Source organism: Pezoporus occidentalis, unplaced genomic scaffold, assembly GCF_034315485.1.
Source record: "Pezoporus occidentalis ecotype Australia unplaced genomic scaffold, CSIRO_AGI_Poc_V1 ctg3, whole genome shotgun sequence".
Classification (NCBI taxonomy): domain Eukaryota; kingdom Metazoa; phylum Chordata; class Aves; order Psittaciformes; family Psittacidae; genus Pezoporus; species Pezoporus occidentalis.
In genome coordinates this window covers 19,369,377-19,396,269 of record NW_026914940.1, presented here as the reverse complement: position 1 = coordinate 19,396,269, position 26,893 = coordinate 19,369,377, and the positions used below count along the sequence as shown (strand labels likewise).

At 34.8% G+C, this 26,893-nt stretch overlaps 1 protein-coding gene across 39 annotated transcripts in view; it reads left to right on the top strand.

The window, feature by feature from the left end:
* RIMS2 (regulating synaptic membrane exocytosis 2) overlaps positions 1 to 26,893 on the top strand; it is a 455,883-nt gene that overhangs the window by 83,628 nt on the left and 345,362 nt on the right. For 28 of the 39 annotated variants that reach the window (XM_062627211.1, XM_062627203.1, XM_062627228.1 and 25 more), the window contains one exon: positions 7,221 to 7,232. The exons of the other annotated variants lie outside the window; for them this stretch is intronic. In XM_062627211.1, coding sequence (XP_062483195.1) covers positions 7,221 to 7,232 — 12 coding nt within the window. The remainder of the gene's footprint in view (positions 1 to 7,220; positions 7,233 to 26,893) is intronic. 39 annotated transcript variants of the gene reach the window in all.

Genomic DNA, 26,893 nt, shown 5'->3' with positions numbered 1-26,893 from the left:
TTCAGACTGTCCTCAGGACGGATCATGTGAACTTGGCAGATATTTGTCTGACTTCTCTTGACAGATTTCCAATGAGATTCTTCCACACCTTCTTATGTTATTTGTTCCACTGCCTCACCATCCTCATCATAGAAAGTTTTTCTTACTGTCTAACCTAAATCCGTCTTTCTGTAAGCCGACTTCTCCATTCAGTATTATGAATCTGTTCTGCAGCTCTTCTCAGCTGGTGTTTTTTCTACAACTGCTGATACTTTAGTATGATAAATAAACTTTTCTATCTCTCATTTATTTCTGTTGTAGATAATTTATGAATATGCTGGACTGAGCATCTCTAGGCAGATCCCGTGTGAGGCTTCACTGGTGATACTTCTCCCTTAAAAAACCCTGACCATTTATTCATTTCTTCTTATCTTTTCATTGCTTGTTTTCTCATGGATGAATTCATTCTTATTCCATGGCAGATGAGATACTTTAAAAGACTGGAAGCCTAACTCATCAGTATGAATAAATCTCATTTATTCACGTTCTTTGTGAATCCTTGAAGGAATTATAATACATGTAACAGAGATTAATTCCCTTCATTAAAGCCATTCTCACTTTTCCAAATTGAATCATAATTTATTCATATGCTTGCTAATTTTATTCTCTATTTTGGTTTTTAAAAGTCTGACCAATGTGGAAGTCAGACTCAGTAATTATTCAGCTGATCTAACAGTGAAATTCCTAAAAAAGAAATAAATTGGAATCATATTTACCACCTTTTGTTTTTCTTGTCAGTGAGAGACTGTATTACAGTTAATAGATGTTTTAGACTTGAGATCTTTTACACTGAATATCACCTGATATTAAAAATTTACTTTTTTTTTCTTTTTTTTTTTTCTTTTTTTGACTCACTTTACAGCTTTCTTTCTGAAGTATCAGTTTTAACTATATCCTCTGGTTCATTCTGCATAAAATAGTATTCTAGAGTAAGTATCTCTCTAACCATTTTGCACATGAATACAAAACATTGAATTCCAACAGACTGGCAGTCTCTTATTTATTATCTCTTTTATGCCTGTACACATTATTTCATGAAAATAATTTATGCTCTACCAGAATTCATCAGAATTCATTCCCTTCCGTTTTCCTTAATGGGTATAGCTTCAGTTTCTTGAAGGATAACTTCTAATAGCTTCCTGTTTTAACTTTACTAGATTTTCTTTGTTCTTTGTGGACGTTTTTTGACAGGTTATATATGTCTGCTTTGGGCCTTATATAAGGTGATTCTTTAACCGTCTGCAATGTTCTTTCATAGAGCTGTTTGATCTGTTTGTGAACTTTTTCATAATATCAAATTTCAAGCCACGTTCATGCCATTTATACCAGATTCTGCTACTAAATAGTTTAGCACAGAGCTACATTAGCGGCATGCATCTCAGATGATGTAGAATTTCAAAGAACTCTTTCAAAGGTCACAAAGAAAGAGGACTACTGCTTACAGAGTTCATGGTCGTGAGTAGGAGCAAAGCATGAAAGTGTTCGATTGTTGTCAGAGCATTAGATTAGATTCTCAGAATGACTAGATGATTTATTAGTTTTTTTCAGTTTAGTTACAGTGCCTGATATACAGGCATTAAAATTCAGTTCAGGTTGCACAAAAGTTATCATTATGTAGGAGTTCCTTCAAGATCAAAGGAATAAAACTGATAATGGTGGTAATGCTGCTTCTGTACTGCTTATTATCTTAGTAAATGGAGTATTCAGTCAGGATGGAGGCTTGAATTTCATGGGACTAAGGGACCTTGAACTTTCTTCTTTTAAGTTTATGAACAATTTCAGATGGGTTAAAACTGAAATAATAAATAAATAACATGACAGCAAGTAGTAGTTGCTCTTAGTAATATAGGTGCCACAGATATACAAAATATGCTACTGTTCTTTTTTAAATTATGTTCAGATTTATATAGGGGAATGCACACTGAATGATGCAGTAGATAGAATGAGGTTTTTGCAGCTGAGAAATTTTCATGCTAAAATATTGGAAAAATACATCTTCCAGATAGATACAACACAGTGTGCACTGAATACAAATTTCAACAGCTCAGAATGCCAGTTCAGTAAACCAGCATTTCACTTGTAGAGGAAGAAAACAATACTTGTCTGAAAACTTGATTTGATGCATGCTGACTACCTCCTTTCAGTGTGTTTGACAACTTGCTATCACTTGCAGCCACTGAAACATCCTTCTTTCTGTCTTTGAACATAAAAAATAAGAAATTTTCAGTTGTCTTGTAGGACCCAGCAACTACATGCAGAACTACGAAGGTATAAGTAGGGAACTTCCCTCAGCTCCCTCTGGTTGTGTGAATGCTTTGCATTCTGTTTATTTCTGTGGGACTATGTCTGATTTTCAGAAAACCATCAAGTTCTTTTTGTTGAATGGTTCTAACTTCAGGACTTGCAGTGTGACCATCTGAATGGAGTCAGAAAACAAAATTTTGGCAGGCTTGTGCTAATGCATAATCCATTTCATTTTGTTGACAATTGGCAAGCACTGAAGAATTAGTCTGCCACAATCAGAATTTCTAAGTTGCTAGGATTTGGGATGAAGTCAGTGGTTTCCTATCCCGTACAAATAAATTGGTCCTTAGGAGACATGGTTTGATTCTGCATTTCCGTGGAAAAGACATGTGACCTTGCAAACTTGAGGAAGGGATTTCTCTAAACCAAGCATGTTTTCATTCTTGTTTTTTTTTCCTCCTTCAGTTTAGTCCATGTAACACCTGTAAAATCTGATAACAATTGTATTAATCTTTCTGGAGAATTTCAGTACAAGTACCTCTGAAAGAAAGTCAGCTGCTGAATTATTCCAAAGACAATCTCTAATTTAAAAGTTGTAAATTCACAACTGGCAGTGGTAAAAGTTATTCTTCTAATTGGGATGAATTTCATAGCTTAGTCTCTTCATGAATAGAATAGTGGTTTTATTATCAAATATATTAAAGAATTCCAATTCAAAATCTGGTCCTGATTATAAGAGAACAATGTTAAGGCCATAGTGAACATCTATGATTATTATGACATCTGGAAACAATGATCAATTCTCTATTATTTGGGGTGAACAGCCTCTTTATTCTTTCAAAAGTTATACTGAAACTTAATCAGTTTCTAGCTACTATACTAGCTACACTTTAGCTAGTGTACACCATGGTTCTTAGTGCTATTCTTTGTACTGCTATGAACCCAAGAATGTTTCACAGCAATGTGGGGGAAGCAGCTGAGAAGCTGGAAGGAGTCTTATGTGTTTAATAAAGCATGGTGGCTTGCCTTGGACTTCACATACCTTCACATATCTTTATATTTCATAGCCTGTTCTGAAAAGATATTCTTCATCCTGGAGGTTATTCTACATAGGTAGTTTGTGTGAACCGAGTCTTGATTACTGTTATGATAACAGTATTTGGAGTCAAAACAGACTCCAAAACAGGCAGGATTTTGAGTTTTAACTGCCCTTTCTAAGGGCCAATTTTGGGGGTTACTGCTTTATGTCGGAAAGCTTATTCTTGTGTGGTGAAGTGTTTGAGACTCTTCATTAGGCCGTTAATTTCTGAGGAAAATCTCTCTTAATATATAGTTTGTAAATACATATACATATATTATTTTAATTGTTGCCTAAGTGGTGCTTGATTTTCACTAATATAACCTGAGGTTTTAGGAAACGTGAATTGTATGTTCTCCTTAAAATGTTAGGATGCATTTAATTTTATCTTTTCTGTGATTAAAGTTAAGTTTGTTTTTTGGAAACTCTTGATCTAAACACAAATTAAGATTTAGCAAAATGAGACAGTTACGGAATGGAACAGAGTTACCAGATCAATATTTATGAGCCAATGATTCCTAACATTAGAACCTCATGGCATAGGAGTAGTTATTAGAGAAACTGTCTCAAAACTCTTCAGCTGTCATTTCTAAAAGATACAGAAGTGTTGTAGTAAGATTTGTTTCTGCTCTTTATTTTTTTTATTTCTGAGACATCTTTATTTCTGGTTTGTGTGTACACTACTTATGTAGTCATCTGAATTAACTTTTCCTGTGTGAATTTACATATTTTCTTATGTATTATGGTTTTAGTCCTCATAGGTGTTTTAAAAAATCCTTGTATCTTAGCTGATAAATACTAAGTGAAAAAAATAAAACATAATTCATAGTATGAAGAGGTGCAGATCATCTCTGTATTTGCAGAGACTATTAGAATAATTAGTAAGTAAAATTTTCTACATGTTATGATCACTAACAATTTGGTTAGACTGGAATACTATGTTAGAAAAGCATAAAAGTAGTCAAAACAATGGATAAATAATATTAGTCATTATTTTTGGAATAGAGATAAAATTGGAAAAGAAATCCTAATGAATGGCAAAACAGTGTTTAAATACATGCAGATGTATTTTATGTAGGAGAAAGTCATATAAAAAGTGTAATGAAGTTATATTTTCTTCATGAGTGAGGAAAAGTCACCATAGAATAATTGGGGTGGAAAGGACCTCTGCAGGATATCTCATCCAACTTCTTGCTGAAAGAATGTAGAATTGCTAAGTTTCCAGAGGGCCTTGCCCACTTTTGAATCTTCAAGTACGGAGATTCAGCAGCCACTCTGAGCAACCTATTCCAGTGCTTGACCACTCTCATGATTAAAAAACAGACAAAAAATGTCCTTATATCTAACCTGAATTTCCCACATTATAAGTTGTATGTTGCCTTTTGTCCCATGCTTCAGTGTGTATCCTTGAGGAGAACACTACAAACAATCCTAATTGTCATGAAATGAGAAAACTATGGGTCCTGTATAGTGAAAATTACAAGGAAATAATACAACTTCTAAGCATCTTCTTGAAATACTATAGGCCTTATTTATAGTACATTTTAAAATTTCAGGGATAGTGGTGCATTGCAGGATATGAAAAAAAGAAGTTAAGTTATTAAGACATTAAGAACTGTGCTAGAAACAGGCAAACCTGCTCTAAAGAATAGCCAGCCCTGGCACACATAACCGTAAGCTAAGTTATGTGATCAAAAAATCAAATAATATAAAGATACATTTCATCTCAAACTTTGTTTTCTTAAAATTTTGCCCCTTTAAAAACTTTCTGTAAATTTTGACCTCTTCTTAATATTTGTATTTTCCATTCATTATTGATGGTTTTAAAGAAATTCCTATTTTCTAGTTTGAAATTTCACTGTTTCCCATGTTTTTGTGAAACCTGCTACATTTAATTTTTTATTCAACTTAATGTATTTAAAATCTTTGGCATGCCCTGCTTTACCTACTGTGTCTTTTTGAAGTTTATTTAATTTTCTCAAGTTCTTTTGTTTTAACATTTTATTTTAATTGCTGTCTGCATCTTTAAAGTGGGGAGATGGACTATTCTGACTTAATTGCTCTTCTGTGCTGTTACTTACTACCCTTCCTGCAGCTGTGAGACATTCACTGAGAAAACAACCTCATCAGGCATTCACAGTTTTAAAAATTTCTTAGCCTTTGTGCTAAAACTACCTTCTTATGGGTTATGCTTCTTTTGCAAAGAAGTGTATATTTCTTCAGCAGTGAGGATGAGAAATCAAAGCACTAAATGTTTCCATTTAAAACATCTATGACCAATGCTGCTCTTATTGCAGTAGGACAGAAACTCCTGCTAGTTCCGCACACAGAGTGATAACGCTTAGAAGTCCTGTGATTTAGATGGCTTTCAATGGTATTTGCTATTTGTATTAGTGAGAATGCCACTTAACCCCTCAGCATCTTTGAAAGCACTTTAATCTTTTACTACTGTACAGAGGTTCATAGAATAAGATGGGTCATATGAGACCTGCGGATGTTACCTAGAGCAATCTCCTGCTCCAAGCAGGATTAACTTCAAAGTCAGACCAGGTTTTCAGGATCTTGTCCAACTGGGCTGTAAAAATCTCCAAGGATGGAGAATCTGTAACCTCTTTGTCAATGTCTTTAAGTGCTTAACCACACTTGTGATTTTGTTTTTTTTTTCTTATATCCAGTCCAATCCCTTGATTGTTGCATTTGGTCCGTTGTGCATCTTCAAGAAAATTCTGTCTTTGTCTTCCCTACAGTTCACCTTCTAGTAGTTGAGGAATGCAAGTAGTTCCCCTCTTCCTGCACCCTTCCCTACTCTGACCTTCCTTTGGCTAAAAAAAGCCTGTCTCCCTTACTTCTCCTTGTATATTGTGTGCTTGAGTGTCTTGAGTGTCTTGGTTGGCCTCTGCTGTATTCTGTCCTGTTTTACCTCTAGTATTGTGGGGGGAACATAAAACTTCTATAAGAGCAGAGGAGCACAAAGTTACATGTCACATAGGTATCTGAACAATAAAGCTATAAAATGAGTTGTCACCCTTTCTTGGGTGAGCAGCCATATTTCCAACATGGCTAAGTGTTTAATTGCACACCTAGATTTAGTCTTCATATTGGCATGTGAAGTTAAGGTACAAACATAATTCACAAAAACCATTCCATTTACAGTTTTAGACAGCTAAAAAGACAATTCCTTCAAGAAAAATAATTATGAGAATGTATTTAATATTTATGGGTATGAAAAGAAGTATAAATGATATAGCTCTGACATGACATTTAGTCTAATGTCTAAATGTCATGTCAGATGTCACACTTGTGACAAACTCTGTCTCCTTGCTTTAAAACCAGTATTTTAGTTGAGTGACTAACAGGCAGTTATGCCACTATACATAGCCTGTATCTGGCTGCAGTAAACAAACATGCAGCATTTCATGGGACTCTGCAAGTGCAAAGGGTGGATGTATGCTACTCATTTGCAATACTGGGGTGCAAGGCATGCAGAACTAAATTCTGCATCCTTTTTATGAGATGCCCCTTTTGATTTATTGAGCTGATCTGGACAATTCTCCCAAATTATTTTTATGAAAATATTTTTTTTTTGTGCAGATGGTTTTTCTACAAGTATTTTTTTTGCTATATAAAGTCATCTCAATTTCACCCATGAAAGGATTAAGAAAATTATTAAAATGACACATTTTTCACTAGCTCTTTTTCACCACTAGGAGTGATAAGAAAGATATATATTAATTCCTTTGATATTTGTTCATTTATTTTACTGACAAATATTATTGCTGCTTTCAAAATGAAAGTGACTCTTTCCTTCTTTGTCTTTTCTCTGTCCTTTCTTTCTTGCTTTCGTGGATATGAACTCCAGGAGGACAAAGTGGTTAGAGCCCTTTTTCTGTCTAAAGTTCTTTTATGCATAGACTTATTTCCTGGCCTACATTTGCTTTCATTTACACAGGTGTAATTCCCATTCAAGGCAAGGGGAGTTACTGTCATTAAAATGAAAGCAATGTTTGGCATGAAAGGCTTACCTGATTTTCAGATAAAATACTAATAATCTGTGAGTTTTTGTGAACAGTTTGCATGATATTCGTCTCTGTTTGCAGCTTTTGTGAGCATGCCCCTACTGATCCTTTAGTTTTGCAATACAATATGTGCACAGTCTAAAAAAAAACAAAACCAAACTAGGCAATATCTCACAGGTGTTTATCTTACAAAAATACAAACAAATTTTATCAAAGTGGCATAAAGTTGTCAAAATAGTTTTGCAGCCTGTGGTAGTCTTGTTTGTATCATTGATATGTATGAACTCAACATTTCATCTTTCAATGTTTTTCAGCACAGTGGTTCAGTTTTGGTTTTCAATGACAATACAGTTAGATACCAGTAAACATTAAGAAAACATATATATTCTAAACATTTAGGAATACGCAAGCAATGCCACAGAGTTGTCCACTAATTTTCTAAATTAAATGGCTTGTAGGCATTCCTAAAATGTAGTGCACATATTGTATTGAGCATAATATTGAACTGATGTTAGATGTTATGCATGCCACTGACGCTGTGTTTGTCTTGGTAATATTACACCTACAGTAAATATTTTAATCTGGTTTTAATTTAGCTACATTTAGAAAAGTTAATATAATACTGAATTTGAGAATAAGCCTGGGTATATTTCAATATATTACCAAATTAAATGTGATGTTTTTAAATAACAGAACAGAGAAAACTACCTGAGCTAGTGTAAATCTGCTCTCCCATGAAAGTCTCTAATGTATCCTAAAGAGTTGCAATTGCAAAAGCAACTTGCCCTTTAGTGCCTGGCAAGTAAGTTCCTATATTAGATGGAGTAAAGAAATTCTTTAGCTTTCGTGTGCATTTAGTGAATGTGTACACAGCTAAGTCTCTTGCTATGATAAATGTATCTTTTTCTTGCTGATAGAAGTGTCAAGGCTCACATTTAACTTGTGTAGTTCGGAAATACTTCATACAGAAGTTGTAAGCCATCTGCTGTTGTTAACGTTACAGATATGCTTTTACTAGTAGGCAAGCAATCTTTGTGGTGGGCAACATACTGGTCCTCAGTCTGTTGGCAGGTTACATAGTTTTCTTTTGGCCTACTTTATTAGAGTTTGTTTTTCAAAATTAAAAGGTTGTGAAGTTACAGAAGGCAGGGAGTAGCAAAATTTTTCTGTAAGTAATGATGGTGCCTCAAGTTGCTTTATGTAATATCTGTTTCTAGCGATTTTGAAATAGATGTTTTACAAGTCATGAAAGCAGAAAGAACAATAAGTATTTTAGGTCAACATTTTCTTGACTACAAACATTGTGAAGTGGGGACAGCAATGTTGTTCACCTTGTTATTTTAGTGCTCAGAGTACTGCTAAAACCCATAGTATATCGTATGCAGATGCCATCAAAACAGATACTTCAATATAAACAGGATTTTAAAGTTCTGTATGGTACAGTATTTATCATTAGGTTAACCCATATAAGAGAATCCCTATTATTACCAGTTATACTTCATTTTTCAGTGTTAGCATATCAAAGAAGGTGTGAATTCCAGTATTTCTTAAGAGGCCTATTCTATATTTTGTAACCATAGAAAGACAGGTTCAATCTACAACGCTCCTAAGTAAAGTTGTAGGTACTTGGTGACTGTTGGTGGTCCATTGACCAAATTAAACAACACAGATTTGGAAAATGAGGTGTATTCAAAGCATCAGATCTGTGAGGAGTTATGGAGCAGAAAGACATTTTAGTATGTGCCCTGTAGAAATTTTGCCATATTTTCGATAAAAATTAAGACTTCAGAAAAGCTGGGACAGCATATGGTGTTGACTGACTGAGACAATCACACACTGGTCTACTGGTACTGTTTATGGTGGTGGGGAATGGAGCTGGATGTGAATTCTGACTGGGTTGTAACGTGCTAGTTGTACAATTAAACACACATAGGAGAGAACTTATGTGCTAGTATCACTTTGAAGTATGAAGCTCACTGTGTGCTCTTCTGTGTAGGATGTGGGAATGACTAATAAATAACCCAGTACTTCATTAGTCTAGTATCAAAGTATATTAAGAAGTACTTTTGCAAAATGGAGACCCAAATGTACTAGAAAGGAGCAGTTTATGCCAAGTTGTAAAAGAATAAGGTGATCTCTGAGAAGGAAACAGTTTATTTTTAAATTGAAAAACTGTGATTAGTGAATTTTTTCCATCTTTTGGATTTTTTTTTCTTTATGTAAATGTTATCCTGAATTTAAATGAGCTTACATACTATGTGCCCTTGCTTGAAGGCAATGGCTTTGAAGTAATCACTGATATTTCTGGAGAAAACAAGTAAGCAACTTAATACAGGAAGTTTTTTGGAAACAGTTGACAGGATAAAACACTACTCCTGATTTAGGTTCTTTCTCTTGCGAGTCATCATCTGACTTTTAGAAACTTTGATAAAGTCCCTATACAGTGTTTATGGACATTGGAGGTTTAGATACATCAATTCATGTTTTATTTTTCAAGTGTTTGTTTTCTTATTCTTTCTTTATACCTATCTCAGGTACAGAGATAAAAAGCTGGTTTTATAGTTCAAGTTAGATGCAACTTCATGAAATTACATGGAAACATTGTTTGCAACAAATGTTTACAATCCTGTAAAGGGCAAACCTGAGGAGCAATGCTAGGCCGCCTCCCTCTTTTTCTGACTTTATTTCTTGTGCATTTTGATAAAACATCTGACAATTTTGTTGAAGTAAGTTTTCTACCTTTGTAACATTATGTGTTTTGAAGTACTTAAGACACGGAGAGATAGCTTGTCTTTAAAAATCAAGTCTTCACCTTCACCAGTGTTAAGAACCTGCAGAATCTTTTTTTGATAGTCTCAAAGATCTCAAAGACTCCACTAAGCAAATTCAAAATCAAGTATTTTTACTGAATAGTTACCAAGGTTAATTCCCCTAATGACTTGCTTGGCTTTGGAATGTTATTTGAACTTTGATCATTACATCAAATTTTAATAATCTTTGAGATTCCTAGAGAGAATTCAGACAATCACAGTTATGTTTAGCAAATTAGTCTCAGAAAACAATTCTATACAAAATGACATTAAAAATTATCAAAAGCAATTACCATTGTGTTATTCTCTCTCCCTTTGTCTTCCTCTAGTTAAAATTTCCTATTCTTCAGTTTTCCTCCACCATATTCCAGACTAATGACTATTATTATTCCAGTCAGGAGAGACCCATGTGGTGGTAGGAATGCTTGCAGTCATTTTGTGGACATTTCACTGTTAAACAAGAGAAAGAGTTTTTGTTATTTTACTTCTGCTATTCTGAACCATTCCTGGGCCATACCAAGAATCCTACTGTTTCTAAACCATCTATGTTGCAGGTCTGTACCCCCACAGTGTCCTACAGCGTTCTCACCTGGAATTGCATAAATGTGACTAATATTTGTAGAAACCATATGTTTCTCCTCCAACTGCTCCCTTCTTGCTATTGGAAAATACCTGCTTGGCTAAACTCTTTACTCTGTTCTTAACACTTGAATCCCACTGACAGTGTCTTATGAATAAACACACTCTGAGGCTCATCAATTTTTTCATGGGCTCTGAAGGATATAGGGTTTTAATTTCCGAATTACTGAAATTTGGAAAGAAAACAGTTTTTTTACAAAGGAACTCGCAAAACCAATAGAGTATTACCTAGCCTTAGAGTACTTGTGACAAAAGCCTCCTCTAATAGCTTTATTTAGAATAGTTTTCTGGGATGCCTCTATGCTGCAGGAAGCTTAATGCTTTTCCTCAGCTCATGAGTATTGTCTTTCAGATTGAGATCTCTAAAAGTAATTTGAAGAGTTGGCAACTTAGAACTTCCTGTCTTGGACCACTTGTCCTAGGCTGTTCTCTGATCCTATTTCTCATATATCCATTTGTTTAAACTGCTCTCCTTTACCTTACTGTGTTCAGAGTTCACTCTTGTTTCCTTCATCACTGTGGGATGCCCCTCCAAGAGTAGTTGCTTCTAACAAATGCAATTGAAAGCCCATGTTTTTTTTTGTCTTCTGTTTCTTGCAAAAAATAAACCAAACAGACTCTCAATATATTTAAATACGAAGTTGCTTCTTTTCTCTGTATTAAAATTACTCTGAATGAACAGTCAAATAGCGTTGTCTGCTCAAAAACATGAGGTAGTTTTCCATTTTCACTATTTTCAAGATTGCTGTGATATGCCCCGATAACATGTAGTCAGTATACATACATCTTATTAAAAATGCAGATTTAAACTTGCTTGAGATCAGGTTGAAATCAAGTTGAAGACCAGATATAGTAAATGCATCCTACTGATGGTTAAATTGGCATGTAAACATAAATGTAAATGTTTTCCCTAAATTAGATCTCGTGTTGTTAACTTTGATGGCCTTACTGTCATACTAAGATACACTCTGTGTTGATCATCACAGTCAAGGAACAGGGAGATTGCACTATATTATAGTCCAACTTGTATTAACTTAGCCATCCTGCACAGATGAATGGTATTCAAATACAGGGGGATGTGATCCTAGAAACTTGGTCTTCTTTTCCAGCTTTTTTTTGTATTTGAAAGTTAGTTGGAAAATAAAACTAAAACAACTTCTTAATACAATGTAGCTTCAGAATAGTCTTAACTAGTTAATCTGATGACTGCATGGGGTTTTATATCTATGTAGTGGAACTCTGCTTTTGTTAGTAAGCTCTGCCCTTGAAGAATACAGTCGGTTATGCTTCTTGCTTAAGAATGAACAGTAAATTAGAAGTCTGAAAATCTCTTTGCTGTCATATATAGGGGTTGGAACTCGATGATCTTAAGGTCCTTTCCAACTCTAACTATTCTGTGATTCTATGTACTTCTGTATTAGATGAGCAATGGTTTACATGCCCAAAAAATCAGTTTTTTTCACCTACACAGTCAGTATGAAATGTACTAGTTCCTCCTGTAAACCTTGTCCTGTACATGTATACTACAGCATTGTAATTTTATAGTACAAAAATGAGAAGTAGTTGGTTTGCTTTTAGATAGCACTGAATTTCTGACAAGCAATAGAATTGCCTGGTGAAGTTAGAGGGGCTGGCTTTCATTTTGCTGTTTCTCCTACACTTATAGTACTAGAAATTTTATCTTTTGATTACAAATTGTGCAAAATCTATACATTTTCCAATTAAATTCTTCTTCAAGGTATCCTAAAATAATCATATCTTAAAATGGTATGGAAAAAGTGTAATAACAATAGATACTTTATCACATCAATAAATTTTCACTTTTCATTTTTGTTCAGTCTAATAGAGCTATTTGCAGTTCTGGAACCACAAGATGAAAGAGTTCTTGACCATTAAGTTATATTTGCCACCTGTTGCAATATTCAGAAACCGTATCATGTGCTATTAAGTTCCAGGTGTAGACCTTTATCAAAGGCAGCTCAGCAAATTCCTTGTTTCAGTCCCAGGTGTGTAACAGCACACCTAGGACTCTTTGGATACAGTTAGACATTATGGCATGGCAGGGGATGGTATAAATGTTTAATTATCTAGATTCAGCTTCAGTGGCTGGAAACCAGTGCCTATATATATAAATAATGAAGACATTGCTAGTAATAGAGTAAAGCTGCAAACCTCCCAAGGTGTTGGGTTGTTTTCCTTAATTGTTTACTTAGAGTTTTATTTAGCTAGTGCCTTCCAGGAACAGTTTGTTGATAGGTTGAGGAATTAAATGAAAAAGGCCTTGCATCTGGACTAATATTGTTTGTTTGCTGTTTAGATCTGCTGTCTGAAAAAAGAAATTTGTATAACAAGCATCTGTTCATATATGAAATATTGGATGCACAGGCAGGACAGTTATTCAACATAATGTGAGTGGCTTTATGTAGACAGCTTCAGTGGATATTGAAGAAATTTAAATAAATGTGAAAAATACTGTGTTTAAACAAGATGTCACCTATGAAGTAGAAATAGGAGGGTATTTGAGAATTAAAACTTCCTCGGTTTGAATTATTATAAAGATGGCTCCATTCAGCACCAAGGAGATCTACGGAAAAGCCTGGATTTCAGGTAGCTAATTCAATTTCAGTCAATTGATGTGTGTTAATCTTTGTAGTTCACAGTTAGTTTCATGCATTTCACAAGTACTTGTTATTTTTTTAGATCGGCAGAAAATAAAAAAAACAACTGTGATTCTTAAACCAAATACATTAAAAATTAACAGAAGTTCTGTTTGATGTTGGGGCTAATATGCTTTCATAAAATAAATCCCTAGAGTGTTTTTATACTGATGGAGTCTTAGGTGTATCTTTGTTAACCCAGCCTTAGTCATTTAGTTCACTGTGTATAAAGGTGCACCTCCCATTTATCTTTAAATGTTTAAACTGGGGCAATGTTAATCATCAGTGTTCATTTAACCTGTTTATCTTTCAGTTTCAGTGTAATTGCTACATAACTTCAGAGTCATGACCTGTTTAATTAAGGTGTTCTTGCTCTCAGATACTTGGTCATGTGATTATGAAAGGTGATATTTATTATTGTTAATGATTTGGGTTTCTTACAGTTCTAGGAAGGGAATATATGGTGTCTTTCCAAGAGGTTAGAGTAGTTGTACCCCTGCATCAAAGATAGGGTTCAAATACTTTCTTTTCCCTCCAATGTGTGCAATTGTCTAGTTATCTGTTTGCATCCAGTATTGGATCATTTTTAAACTATAACACCATGTTGACTATTTATATTTTTTAACAAATTGGTGTTGATTGGTACATGGGAAGAAAATTCCAAGGAACCCAGAACACTTAATTTAAATTATTTTTTAGTTTTATCTTATCCTGGTTTTGCTTCTTTTTTGTCATTGGGAGAGGCCAAAGAAAACATTCACTGTGTTGGATATCTAGCCTCACTCATTTGGGAAGAGCATAATTGTTTGCATTGTTATGAACATGAATATTTTGTAGCAAAAAAGTGAAAGTTGGCTCACAGCTTAGCCTATAGAACCAGACACCAGTCTCAAGTGGTCATTAAAAATGTCCAAACCAGCTATTTTTTATTCAGGAGAAAATGCTTTATTATTATGGCCCATGTTGCAAAAAATTTTTTTGTTTTATTTTGCAGTAATCTTTTTTTCTGGAATCGTTCTAGATGATAAATATTATTGGTTTTGTTTTATAGCTTCTTCATTTATCTATTTGGTATTTAGAAGAGACTATAATCCTGCAGCATTAGACTTCTGTAGTTTTATTATTAATAAAATACCATAGATACATTTTGTGTTTGGATTCTGATTGTTCTATTGTAGTTGTGTCACTAATTTTAAATTCATTTTTAAGTAATAATGAATCCAAGCCTATTAGGCTTTTCCCTTGCCTATAACTTTTAGCTTCTGTTAACATTATTTATTAATCTTTCCTTCTCATGTTTAGTACAACACTACCAGCTCAGATTATCTGGGGATTACTTAAGGAAAACCTTGTGTAAATGAAACATGTTAACCTTTTTGGTAAAGATAAGAAGATATGATCCTTGTTTTTAGTGATTTTTTAAACAGGTGTACTTTTATTTACTACTTACCATTCAGATCAGCATGTGGTTCTATTAGTTGAAGCCTCCTATAGAGCATAGGTGACATGCTGAACAAAGAAGGCTGCGAGCTAATGACTTTAATGATCATTAATGATAAAGATCAAGTCCTTAATCAGAAGTGGTCTGCTGCAAGTTATTTTAAATGAGAAGTTTCATAAATCATCTCTGATCAGTCACTGTTTCAGAACTTTGTGACACCTTTGTCAAAAAATGTTCCTATGTAAATATAAATATATATGTGTTTGATTTAAAAGCATACATTGTCTAAGACAACTGAGAATAATAGTACCGTAAATCTGGATGTACTCTGCAGTGATGAAATTAGTGAGCATGGGATCTACAACATTACTTCCTTCAAGGATGATGATGATGTGACTGATCCAAACCCACTGCCCCAGTGCCACTTTGTTCCTGTCACTGTGATAATGTTCTCAGTAGGTGAGATACTCTAGTGATCTACTTTTTTCAAGTGTCTAATTAACCTGGAAAACTTTTCTTCACACCTGTTGATATGGAAGAACAGAGGCAGATGACATGCACATATTGTGAATTTGTAATTTACATTGAACATGCATACTCTTTCCTGTTTCTCCCTCAAGTATGGAGCAGTTCTCACAGCTGATGCTGAACTGAAAAGACCTTGTCTCTAGGCCATAAGAATAGTTGAATAGTAATCCCTATTTCCTCTTACTGACCTCTCCGAAGCCAGTATTTCTCAATTTATTAACAGCAGTCCTGCCACAGGAGAAGGACTCTAGCACTGAATTTGGGGAATTAATAGAACTTAAACAGCTTCTGTTTTAGGCAGCCCTGACATAATTTGGATAGTTTTTTAAATAATACTAGACATGAAGTATCATCCTTTTTTTCTCAAAGGGGAAGTAAAACTCTTTCCATGTATACTGAAATCATTCAGCCCAGATCTGGGTATATGTTTCTCTTTAGTTACAATAACCATAAGCAGCCCTTCAGAAAGTTCATGATGTCATATGAAATGTAAAAGAGCAAGTCAGTTTCTTTTTCCTTCTCATTTGAAAATTCTGCAGTGAGAGCTTTGTTATTCCTTTACAGTTGTGGTTGTCGTGTGAGGGAGCTGTGGCTATTATTCTTAAAACCTGAGGATATGACAAAATTACTGAGATTCGTCCCATATACCTCAGCATTTACTACATTTCTACAGTTAATTAGGAAGAATTGCAAATATGCTACTTAGGCAAGGACTCTAGTTGGTACTATTGTAAGTTCATAAAATGTGTTTTTACTGTGGAAGAGAAGCTTTGTTGTCCTGTGTTGTGATTTAACCCCAGCCAGCAACTAAAGAACCACACAGATGCTTGCTCACTTCACCCTGGTAGGATGGGAAGAGAATTGGAAGGGAAGAGTGAGAAAGAAACTTGTGGGTTAAGATAAAAACAGTTTAATTATTAAAAAAAAAAAAAAAAAATGAAAGGAAGATTAAAAAAACCCCAGAGAAACAAAAGGAGAGGAAATGAAACTGAAAAAGACAAATGACACAAAGTGCTCACCATGAACCAGCTGATGCCCAGTGAGTTCCCAAACAATGGCCCCCACCAGCGTGGCTGAGCATATCATATGGTATGGAACATTATTTTGGTTGGTTCAGGTCAGCTGTTCCGGCTCTGTGCCCTCCGAACTCCTCATGTACCTCCAACCTAATCAGTGGCAGCACAGTCTGAAGAGCTAAGGCCTCAATGTTGTGTAAGCGCAGCTCAGCAGTAACTAAAACATCAGTGTGTTATAAACACTATTTTCAGCACAAATCCAAAACATAGCGCCAGGCAAGCTACTGTAAAGAATTTTAACTCGATCCCAGCCCAAACCAGCACATCACGTGGCTTTCATCCTTTCAGATGTGCATGATAATGTTCAAATTCTGGTTACAGTTAAATATATATGATGATACTAATTTTGATGTGAGTTCTTCCTCTCTCATGTGCCATATGCTTATAGGACATAACTTGTCAAATAGGAGTGAAGAAATGACTGATCCCAAGAAATTCTGCAAATGAATCTTCAGTAGATGATGAGTATTTACCTTTCCAGTAATTTTGGCCCGGGTCCCAAGAAATCCTTTAAATTAGAATCATAGAATAGTTAGAAATTGCTAAATATTTATTTCATCTTAATCCATTTTTCTTTAACAGTCAGTGAAACTGCATGAATGTGGGGGTTTTGCCCGTACTTCATAACTTTAATATTACGAACTGCTGTATTTTGAAAAAATCATCCTTCAGAACTATGAAGTGAATACTATGTCCATGTGAGGACCTTGATGTGAATGTGATGAAAATGATGAAAGTAGCCAGTTTTATTGACTTGTTTTTTTGAATAGGATGATTTCAGTGAATTTAGAGAAAGTGATAGAAAATTTAGAAACACACATATCCTCACTCTATAGGCTTTATGGAATACATGCTCCTTTAGCCATCAGTTTTAATATTTTACTATATAATAAACACATTTAAATAGTGGTGAGGTTAACTATCTGTTAGTCTCTCAGAAACTGTAGGTACCATGTTTCATGTAACATGTGGTTCTGAACCAGATATAAGAAAGATGCAGTACTGTCGTATTGCTTCAAAACTGAGGACAGTGTCTACTGTTCATTGATATTGACTGAGTCAGAGTTAGAGCTGGATACAGCAGGCTGTAAATTGTATATCAGCTGTGTCATGGAAACATATTTTTCAGATTAGATACATTAAGAAACAGAATACTATTTCCCTTTTTTGTATTATATCAAGTCTTCTGTGCTGTCTAATGGTAAATGTATTGTTTCCAACTTGACTAATAATGAGATTTTTTTTTTCCCTGAAAGAGTGCTTTCCTTCCCTCACTTGAAAATCAGACACACATAGAATCAGTCTTTGAGAGATTTATCCTTTGTGGCAGTTAATTGATGCTGGAACTCTTGCCTTTGCAAACATTAGTTATAGTAGGGGGTGCTCTCAATCTTTCCGTGTTGTTTTTGTGGTTTTTTTCTTAACAATTTACCAATTCTTTAAAATCTTTTGAAATACTATCAGTGTATATAAGTGTATTTTGAGGAATGAGCTGGAATTTCGGTTCTAGAATCCATAGCATTAAGCTTATCTTCGTAAGCTCAATTGTGGTTATCTGTTACATAAAACCAGGAGGCAGTTTACTGGAATACTCATTATCTGTTATCCACTTTGATTTACACATATTACTGAAGCTAGTATCCTAGTTATAAGAAGTAAAGAAAAAACCTAACTGAAAGACTACACAAAACTTTGTCAGTGCTTCTATGACATTTAAATTAGGTTTTCAAACACTTGATTTCTTTGTACTGGCAGATATGGGAAAAAAAGAGTTTTCAAATTAGAGAATAAAATTAACATTCTTCAAGTATATTTTGAATAATTTACAAAAAAAATAAAATGCTTCATTGGTTCTAATTTGGAACTTGAAACCTCCTGCTACTGAATGCTCTGATAATATGAGCTGTGCAAGAGAACTAAAGGAAATCTTTAATTTTTTTGTCACTTTGATATATCTAAATGAGTTTGGTATTTGGAACCAGCTATTTTAAGGAGAACCTTCATACTACTGAGGTGAAAAAATCTAAAAAACCCGAAAATAAAAGAAAAAAAAGAAAAAAGTAAATCCAGACTGTTCTAAGAATAAAAGTATTTGAAGCATCTTCATCTGTGGCTGATATTCACTGTTGACACAGGGGAGTTTGCAAGTTAGAAATATTCAAGGATTTGCACTGTGAAAATCTGTGCTTCACAGATTTTAAGAAATCCTAAAGTACCTACACCTAGTTTTGTTTATAGAAAAGCTGGCACTATAGCATGAACAATGTTATCAGAGAACACTGTAGTGGGGTGGACACTATTGGAATACTTAGGTAGTAGATCAATACATTGTTGAACCAGGGCCTTTAAGCTTTTCAAGTATCTAGATCTGAAATCTAAAAAAAAAGAAAAAATTAAACAGGAATCTTTAAAGAAATCTGTCTCACTTTAGGGGGTGTTTACAGAAATGCCAGAATTATTGAAGGAAGACTTCAAAGTTTTTGTAACTTTCCAAGACCCTTTACTATTGGTGCGTTACTGCAAAATTACTAACATGGTACATAACTGAAGCCCACTAGAGGGAGCCAGAAATATTTTGTTGTGATACTACCAGTGCCTGTCAGTACTTCAGGAGATTTACTTTTCTACTTTTTATACAGCTCTAAGAAGGTGTAACATAATGGTGTATTCTCATATTAGAGTTTTGAAGTTCATAAAGGACTTAAGGTATAAGACTGTATTGTTCTGCTTTATACACATAGTGTATACACATAAATTGTATGTGAAGAATTTTACCACCTTCTATCTCTTTCCCTGCAAGAGGGAAGGATGCAAATGAACAATAAAGCAGGAATTGGTCATTAAATTGTAGATAGAATTATCTGAGTGAAATGCGAAATAGCACTTTTTTTAGGGAAAGCAGTAATCTCATTTTGAAAGCCTGTTAATTTACAGTAGCAGTGAAGAGGAATTACCCTTCACCTAACTACCTCAACAGGATAGTGAATTAGCAGAAGGATTTTGCATATGTGGAATTTGTAGATATTTTAAAGGAAAAAATAATTATGGAAGTACAGAGAGTGTCAATATATATGTGAAGTAGAAATATAGGCAATTAACCGGATGTGTTTCTTAACAAAGGGGACTATTTGACACTGGAGTAAAAAATCCTCAAAACTTTATTTCATTGCACAAAACTTCCTTCTTCCTTTTGTAAAATAAGGTTATTTTACAATAACCTTATTTTACAATAACCTTTATTTTGTAAAATAAGGTTATTTTACAATAAATTTATTAGGAATTTGTAAGTATTATATATCTGACTCTTATTAGGTGTCACTAAGTCTGTTGCTTTTCTACACTTACTCTCCTGTTCTGTTTTGAAAATTATGAAACTGGTAATACCAACATAAATGTGAACTATTCTTTTAGATTTTCTTGCTATTCTGTCAGGGTTAACTGTGGCTGCATCTAATGCAGGCATAAGAGGTGTAGCCGTTGCAGCATGCATCTCCATGTAGGTTTCCAGCCTCGATAGAACAACTGGTGACTATCCTACTCTGCTCTTGTGTGGCCTTACCTTGTGTCCTGTGTGGAGTTTTGGTTGCCTCAATATATGAAGGACATCAAACTGTTGGAGTGTGTCTAGAGGAGGGAGACCAAGACAGAGAAAGGTCTCAAGGGCAAAAGCAGCTGAGGTCATTTGATTTGTTCAGCTTAGAGAAGGCTGAAGGGTGGCTTCATTGCAGTGACAGCTTCCTCAAGGGGGAGGTGCTGATTTCCTCTCAGGTGACCAGTGATGGGAAATGAGGAAATGGAATGAAGCTGTGTAAGTGTAAGTTCAGACTGGGCATTAGGAAAATGTTCTTTACCGAGAGAGGTGATTGGTCACTGGAACTTCCCAGGGATGTGGTCATGCACCAAGCCTGTCAGAGTTCAAGGAGTATCTAATGATGCTCTTAGCCATATGGTTTAGTTTTAGATAGTCCTGAAAGGAGTAGGGAGTTGGACTCAATGATTCTTACAGGTCCCTTCCAACTCAAAGTATTCTATAACTCTGTGCTTATGTGTATCTCATTTTTGTCTGAGCTTTGCAGCTTGCACTGAAAGTTTAGGCATCAAGTTTATGTTAAGTTGAAAAATGTTTGTGTGGGATTCAGTATAGCAGTAACTGCTTGACAGCTATATCAGTTTTTCAATTACCATTCTGTTACATTTCATTAGAGTTGGATCTTTGATTTTTCTCAAACAATTTCAGTAATGAGTGGTGACACAAATGATGAAAGTGGTGTAGTTCTGTTTGCTTCAGATGGCATTCAATTTAACGCCATCATTTTTTAGTGCCATCTGCATACAAACCCCAGGCCTATTGTGGTCCTGTCACATTTTCTCTCTTTTTGGCACCTTTTAGATGTTGATATTGTGTCTTGTAGTACTAAATAACCTGTGAACACTTAGTGCCACTCATTTTCAAACAGTTTGCAAGCATTAACTAATGAATATGCCTAGCACCTCTGTGCTGTAGATCATTTGTTATTTTTATTAGCTGGTTCCTTAATGAAGCTGCCACATTAGTACAGAACTTTGAACACAAAGTGGCATAAATAACATCTAATTGAGACTTTCAGGCAACAAAAGTCTCAGAATCAAATCACTGTAAGATATTTGGATATTTTTACCAGTGCCTTTGAGAGTAAAAATCTTTGTAAAATAAAACAATTTGGAACTGTCATTAGTATGATTCTGTTGTGTGCCAAATCTGGTGGAACACAGTATTTATTTTGCCTGAATTAATTGTAAGATGTTTAAGACAATAAGAATATGTTTAAATAAATGTTTCTTAAATAAAACTTAATATTTTCAGACATTCTGGGTTTGTCAATCAATTTGCTATAAACTGTTGAAAATGAGTAATTCTAATGTGCATTTGTATTACCTTACTCCAGCCATAACTGCCATTCTCTATTTTTCTACCAAAAATTTAACTGCTTTTTCTCCATCACAAATTTTTAATCCATCAGCAAAGTTGCTCTAACAGTATCTACAGAGCGAAGTATTTTTTTTTTAGTAATCAAAGGAACAAATAGGCAAAATCAGTTGAACCGAGGAATTCAAGGAAATAATTTTGTGCAGAAATGTCTAGGGATTAGAGTGTAACAATTAACTGTAACTTCTTTGCAGAAGATTAAATGATACAAGGCCACCTAGAAATTATTGGTTAAACTGATAATATGAGGATTAATTGAATAATAATATAGAGGGGAAAGCAACTTCCTAGCTGAGTTCCTTAAGTATTAGTACTGGGGAGGATCTTTAATATTTTCACTAGTGGTCCTGGCATAGAGAACAAGAATGCCATAATTAAATACACTGGTGACACGATGTTGGGTACTTGAATACTATATAATAAAGAACCAGATGACCTTATGAACCTCCAGTAGTAAAAATGAGATTAAATAGCAATAAGTGTAAAATCAGGAATTTAAGAATGAATAAGAATTTCTACTCTGAACTGTGTGTCAGGGACTCCTGTGTGGTTCAGTCCTGTTCAACAACCCTGAATTCTGCTTTCCATAGCAGGATAGCTGTGTCCAAGTAGCTTATTAGGACAAGTTCTTGCTCCGTGCTGTTCTCCTGTACTGTGTGCTGGCATTGTCTGGGAGATGGTGGTTAGCAAATGCCTAACTGTGCCAGGAAGCATAAGAATTAGCGGGCAATCATGAGCCAACACCTACCCTCATGACATGGCTATTTCTTGCTAGTATAGGCATGGCCTGAAAGAGCAAAATTTATTTGGTCTTGAAATACGGAAGCAGAGAGGGTATGTGATTGGTCTCTCTGAAGACATCAGGCAGCAAACACTGGGGAGAGAAAGGAGCTATTTAATCTGAATGACAACACTGGTACAAGAATAAATAGCAATAAACTAGCTTGGAATAAATTAGAGCTGGAAATTACAAGGCATTCTTTCCACTGTAGCTGTAGGACTTGGAAAAATATTTTGACAGAATTTGGCCTTATTATTTCTAGTTAATTTTAAAATGGAACTTTATAAATTTAAACCAAAAGCTGTTGCCTGAATCAGCAGGCAAAGGGTATCAATACATGTTGTCTCTTTCTGTCCAGTATGCTTATTTAGTGAGCTTAAATTTACTGAGAAAAGTGACAGCAAATGTGTACTTACTTCTCCTGCTTTCCTAAAATCTGCAACTTTAGTTTAGCTGTAGCTTGGTTAACTGTACATTCTTAATATATTTCATAATCATGTGAATTTCCAAGGTTAAAGAAAAGCTTTGTGGGACTGTGTTGTAGGGTCTGTTCACTTAGGGCAGATTTGTGTCATGGCAGAATCCAATCCACTCATTTAATGAGCCTTTATGGCCCTGTGTTGAGTTGTGCCTGTGCCATAACAAAAAAGAAAAAGTAAGTGGCTTTACAGATCTTGAAGAATATCAGTAATTTTTCACATAAACTGCTTCTTTTTATACAGTATACTGGTATTGGAAATCCTTGTGGTACTTAATACAATTCTGGGAGATGAGGATATAGGGCTAATAAACATTATAGCAATTTTGGCATTTGGTCACACTGATTATAACTTTATTACTTTTGTGAAAGTGAAAGTCAATACCATAGCACAGACTAGTGGCACAGCAAAATACTGAAAAAGTACATAATCTTTATCAAGTTTTACAACAATCACAAGTTCAGAGATTACCTTGACTCCTGTAGTATACTTCATTGACTAAATGCATTAATTTCGCAGAAGGAAATGGTATGGCAAAAAGGGTGAAGGATCCCACAGCTATAGTTGAATGAACAAGGTAGAGTTGAAGAGATAAATACTGAGATATAACCTTTGTTTGCTACAGCGTAGTACTGAATGGGAATGGGACTGGGATTAAGAATAGAATAGTGATAGGAATTGAATATTTCAGTTAGGAGGGATCTACAGCAATTATTCAGTCCAACTCCCTAACCAATTCAGGGCTGGCCAAAAGTTAATGCATGTTGTTAAGGGCATTATCCAAATGCCTTAAAGACTGGCAGGGCATTGTCCACCCCTCTAGGGACCCTGTTCCAGTGTTTGACCACTCTCTTGCTAAAGATATGCTTCCTAATGCCCAGTCTGAACCTCCCTGACCTACAATCTTCTGATGCATAGATTTGCTATATAGCCATAACTTTGATGACTGTACAGCTGACTCATGATTCTGAGTGCCCACGCTGATTCAGCAATGCCTATTCCAAATCAACGTAGTAACTAATGAACGGATGAAGAACTTCTTCCTTAAAAAACTTCCTTGATACAGGGTGGTGTCAAACATTGCACTGATCCATGATATAATGAAGTTGCTTTACATCTGAGACGGGTTGAAAAAAATAAAGGGGCTAACTGTAGTCTGTTACTAAAAATGGTTAGTTACTTTGATGCTGGATCCAAACAAAGAGTTTTCTTTCTCTTCCATTTTTCTCCCCCTTCCTTTTGATACTGTGTTCTAGTTACCTTGTATAATGTTTAAGGAATTGTATCTTGTATAAAATACGAGGAAAAAAAGCCCCAAACCCTATATATTTAAACCAACTGAAATTTTCTGAAGAACACTCGCAAGCAAGCGTAACAGTTAATATAATGCTAATATATTGGGTGCTTCTGCCAAACAGGTGGACTCTAAGAGATTTGGTAAATCCATAATCCTAAACTTTACTGTTCTTTGGAAGACATTCAGTATGGTTTTGCACCTCTGCCCACCAGTAATTCAAAGTAATGTTCTGAAGGCTGAAGAGTATTTGGTTTAATTATTTCTTAGATTGCAGTGTCTAAACTATCAAACTCAGGCTGATATGTAATCAAATCCACTGTGCTTTTTAATCTATGCTTAAATAAAGTAACATTTCCATTTTGTTCTTAGAAGTTTCTGTTAGGCCATCTCTAATTATAATTAGGGGAAGAGTGATTGGTGTTTTGTAAGATGGCTGTCTTTTCAGATAATATATCTGAAAATACCAAATGATTGTCATATATGCTTTTTATTAAATTAAATATTTTTTGTTTTAAACTGTATGCAGATGTAATTCATTTACAAATATCTTTCCCATCTTACTGCATTTAAAATGGCGTGTGAAGTGTGTTTTGAAGAGTTTAATAGACAAATTTGTAATGCTTGATATGACAATACATAGGAGTGATTTTTTTTTTGTTCCTTAATTATGCCTGATGTGTAGATGTGAAGTATCTGATTCTTGCAGGTTTTGCAGAATTTTTGTGGGCCTGTGTAATAATAGGTGTTAATATTTTGTGACAATAATATTATGTGAGCTTTTGGGCAGTGTTAGCAGAAGTGAAAGCATATTATGAATAATCTTGTGAAAAACGATGAAGAAATCCCAAATGAATTACAATTTGTTTCATGTATGGAATAAATCTTTGTGAATGGAAAGCAAGTGGAAGGTTTGAGGTAAATCTGTTTAATCCAAATTTTGAATATTTAATTTCGGTATCGTATAAAAAAATAAATTTTTCCTATTAAACCAAATTAAATTAAGAAGTTATGAAAAGTTAGACTAGCTATAGTTTGTGTGGTTATTTTCACACTTAACAGGAGATATTTATTTGAAAAGAGCTTCAGCAATTCTTATTCTAGACACTAGGTGGTGTTTCAGCCTTAGTACTGAAATGCAGTCCTAGGTACAGTGCCACTAGTACTTCAGGTACTTAAATAACAGTTAGAGATGTTAGAGATGTGAAGAGCATATTTTTTCCCATATTTTTCTTTTCACATTAGTAGCGTTCCCATGTTGAGAAGAACTGATTCCCACAAATTGCAACACTGATGTTCATGTACAAAATGTGTTCAGACCATTGAACTCTTTAGAGCAGTGGTTAGGAGATTTGAAAATGGGTGTAGTGGGTACTGTGCCTATTTCAAAAAGTGCAGATTTCTAATGGAAGGGGTTATTCCTTTTTAAGTACTACTTTACAAGGGAGACTTCTGTGGTTGTTCTTTGCAGGTATGTCAAAATGCATGTATTAAACATGCAGTCCACTTGTGTAGCCTCCCCTTTACTTCTCTGCCAAGTTGCTGTCACAGTCCCATGAAATGCTGTGTCCTGGCAGGGACTTGGCAGGAAGGACAGAGCTTCTCTGCGTGTATGTGAGCTGCTCAACAGTATGTTGCAGACACCTGGGGGCAGAAGGAGAAATCCTGTCGATTAATATGCCACTTTCCCATCTGTGCTCTTATAATACTATCTTACATGCATGTCTGTCATTTAATTGAGAGGTCTGCACTGTAAATTACCAGTATTTTTTAAATTGCAAGAATGATTCTACATGTTATGGTAAGATGGAGAAGTCAGTTAGCCCTGTACTAATTGGGGACTTGAATTTCTTGGTGATCACTGAAGCATGCAAACTTTATGTGTCTGTCACAGTGTGTCACATTCTGCTCATTGTGTGTGATTAATTGAAATTAGAAGTATAGTTGCTTGGGTCAACACTATGCAAGTAGGAATGTTGAAAGTACATTGGAAATAAGGCTTTATCAGAAGTCTTACCTATTAGTATTATGAAACAGTCTCAGAAAGGCAGAAAAAAACCTGAAAAATATATAAATTTATGCATTTTTTCACACTAGAATTTTCTTTGACATGAAATGCCGTAAGTAATTTTTTCTTTAAAAAAATGGTCAGGAGTCAAGTTAGATGAGGAGTAATCTTCCTGACTCTACTTTTAGAGGAGGAGATATTAAATCATGTTCATTCAGAAGGACCTCTCATTCTGCTGGGTACAAGAGAATAACACTGGTCATGCTGGAGTGCACTGTCCTTGGAAAAAATGTGGCTGCCAGCCAAGGACATAGTTGCTCAAGTGTTTAGACTGTGATATCTAGTTTTTGTGACATTTTAACATCTACTAATAGAAGCAAAATTAGCACACAAAAGCTTTGGGAGATTTTATCTTGTAGTTATTCAAATTATTATATATTTGTATACTTAAATGGTTGTTTCAGATCTGGCCCTTTCATTGCACTGGCAAGTATATGGAAAGTTTAGAATGTCTTTCAGATGTGTACAAACCAGGCAGAAATACTAAAGGCTTTTAGTTGCTATCAATTAAAGAGGCTAAAAGTACTTCTGTCTTTGCTGCTGAAATTTCAGTTTGGATCTTTCTTGTACTCTCTAACTTAATTAGAGAAGGCAAAACAGACCTACTCTTAAATTTCTGTTTGAATGATGGCCAGGCCTAAAGCATACACAGACCTTTGTTCTCAGGACATCTAACCTACTTCAGACAGTGAGCTGCTATTCATGGAGTCTCTCTTTTTTACCCTCAGTGCTTTGACAGTTTGTTCTGTCTTGTTGAAATAAGCAGACATGAGTCCT